The sequence below is a fragment of the Penaeus monodon genome, chromosome 38, assembly GCF_015228065.2.
Source record: "Penaeus monodon isolate SGIC_2016 chromosome 38, NSTDA_Pmon_1, whole genome shotgun sequence".
In the NCBI taxonomy this organism is placed as follows: Eukaryota; Metazoa; Arthropoda; class Malacostraca; order Decapoda; family Penaeidae; genus Penaeus; species Penaeus monodon.
This window is the reverse complement of record NC_051423.1, coordinates 4,364,488-4,366,987: the sequence shown is the minus strand read 5'-3', so window position 1 is coordinate 4,366,987 and position 2,500 is coordinate 4,364,488. Positions and strand designations below refer to the sequence as shown.

Here is a 2,500-nt window from a genome sequence, read left to right as displayed (position 1 = left end):
AGCGTGTTAATTATAGTAATTTAGGACACGAATTAAAGGATAGGAACTGCCATATATATATATATATATATATATATATATATATATATATATATATATATATATATATATATATATAAATTATAATATATATATATATATATATATATATTATACAAATATTAATCACTAACAATAATAAAGTTTTGAAATAATTAACCTGAGGTGGTCGATATTCGTAGGACTCGAAGCTGTCTGCAGCGGCAAGGGCTGCCAGACCGAGGAGAATGAGGACCTTGGCGTTCATGTTGACTGTTAGTTCCAGAAGAAACTGATGCAGGCCGTTCTGCCACCGACCAATTTATATCTCTGCGCCGACGTGATCATGGCGCAAGGAGAATCAAGGGCATCTTTTTATCTCTGTTTCTGAGTGAGGAGCTATATGTTCCACCTGACATAGTCTCGCAGTTGTCTACCTATCTAGCTATCTGTTTATTTAACTTTCAGTCTGCATTTATGCTTGTGTATGTGTATGTATGTGTGCGTACACATACACATATAAATTCATATGTATATATATATATATATATATATATGTGTGTGTGTGTGTGTGTGTGTGTGTGTGTGTGTGTGTGTGTGTGTGTGTGTGTGTGTGTGTGTTTGTGCGCATGTGTGGGTGGAGATGCTTGTGTATGCATATATATAAGTATACATATATGCATATATTCACACACACACACATATATAAATGTAAATATATAATTTTGTATATATATGTTTATATAGACATATGTACATGTTTATGGTATGTCGATATATATTATATATAAATACGTACATACATACGTATATATATATATATATATATATATATATATATATATATATATATATATATATAATATATATATATATATATATATACATATATATAGGCACATTCTCACATACATGCGTACATATCTAAAGTAGATATTTAAAGAATGAGATGAGATGAGAGCGATATTCTAAATCTATAATATGCATTGTACCTGAATGATGACACAATCCATTTAATCTGGAGAAGGTACTCACGTTTGTGTAACCTGAGTGATAACGAGTACTTTATACTGGAAGGAAAGTAAGATATGGGACAGAGGGAATTACGAATTTTGAAATTATTCAATTTAAAAGTTAAAATCCATTTTATTATTGATGCTCTGTAGTAGTTTGTTTCTCTCCTTCCGTAATTTATTTTCTGATCTTCATAGTAAAATTTCAATTGTAACGGTGTCTTCCGTTCCACTGCACAAATTATATTGGAATCCTCTCTATCCATGCCTTCGGGAGAAATTAATTGTATATGTGTGTCTATATATATACATACATACATATACACATATATACACATACCTGTGTGTAAGTGTATATATATATATATAAACACACACACAAACACACACAAACAAACACACACACACACACACACACACACACACTCACACACACACACACACACACACACATATATATATATATATATATATATATATATATATATATATTATATATATATATATTATATATATATATATATACTATTACTATGTATAATATAGATATATATACATTGTATGTGCGTGTGTATTAACATAGATGTGTTATACTATATAGTATTTGCATGTGTAATATATATATATATATATATAATTTAATATAATATTGTACTATATTCTATAGTAATATATATGAAAACTAGTGTGCAACGATCGTAATCTTAGAATCAAACTAAGATTGTACTGTTCCTTTCCATTAGAAATATAGCAGACTTTTCGGAGTACTTCCACCATCCTCATAGTGACTAAAGAAATGAATAAAATAATCTTTTAAAACTATACATATTGTAATTCAAGTAATAAATACATTCAATAATGCACTCAAATAAATGACTAAATGTCACATGATGTTGGAATAATTAATAACTGAATCATTAATTTAACAGGACAGTGACATAGGCAAGGCTAAAGGACGTTAATATGAGCAATATAAATGCTCCATACAATAGAGAACTACAATCTGCACAGGTTTATTGAGAATATTTTTATTTATTTATTCATTTATTTATTTATTTTGACTAGAAGACTGATAAGGAGAAAGTTTAAAACATCACAGATCTCTCACATTCAAGACGTCTGCAATATAAGAAATGACAGAAATTATGCACGGGAACATATGAAGTTTGACTATCTAAGAATAAGACCCAAACAATTAAGATTGATATTCTCAGAGAGTATCTTTGATGGTATCAAGCATCGTATGTTGGGGCAACACTTTTGTGTAAAAAAATAATTATCATAACACAATATTCACTACTTTCAGAGGGAAGATAGAAAACTAATCTAGTGATATGTAGGAAGAAACTATGAATACATACAAATAATATTGTATTAAAAGATTGGGAATCGAATTTTCCATTTTTGTGAAGTAAACGACAAAGCAATAAACCGTAATTCTTAAATCTTTATCTATAATGTTACCTAAC

At 28.6% G+C, this 2,500-nt stretch overlaps 1 protein-coding gene across 1 annotated transcript in view; it reads right to left on the bottom strand.

Annotated features, from left to right (window-relative positions):
* LOC119597078 (pro-resilin-like) overlaps positions 1-2,500 on the bottom strand; it is a 9,957-nt gene that overhangs the window by 402 nt on the left and 7,055 nt on the right. Inside the window, exon 1 of the mRNA XM_037946538.1 lies at positions 200-317. Within this exon, the coding sequence (XP_037802466.1) occupies positions 200-286 (87 nt within the window). The 5' untranslated portion in view covers positions 287-317. Of the gene's footprint in view, positions 1-199 lie in introns of the transcript that reaches the window.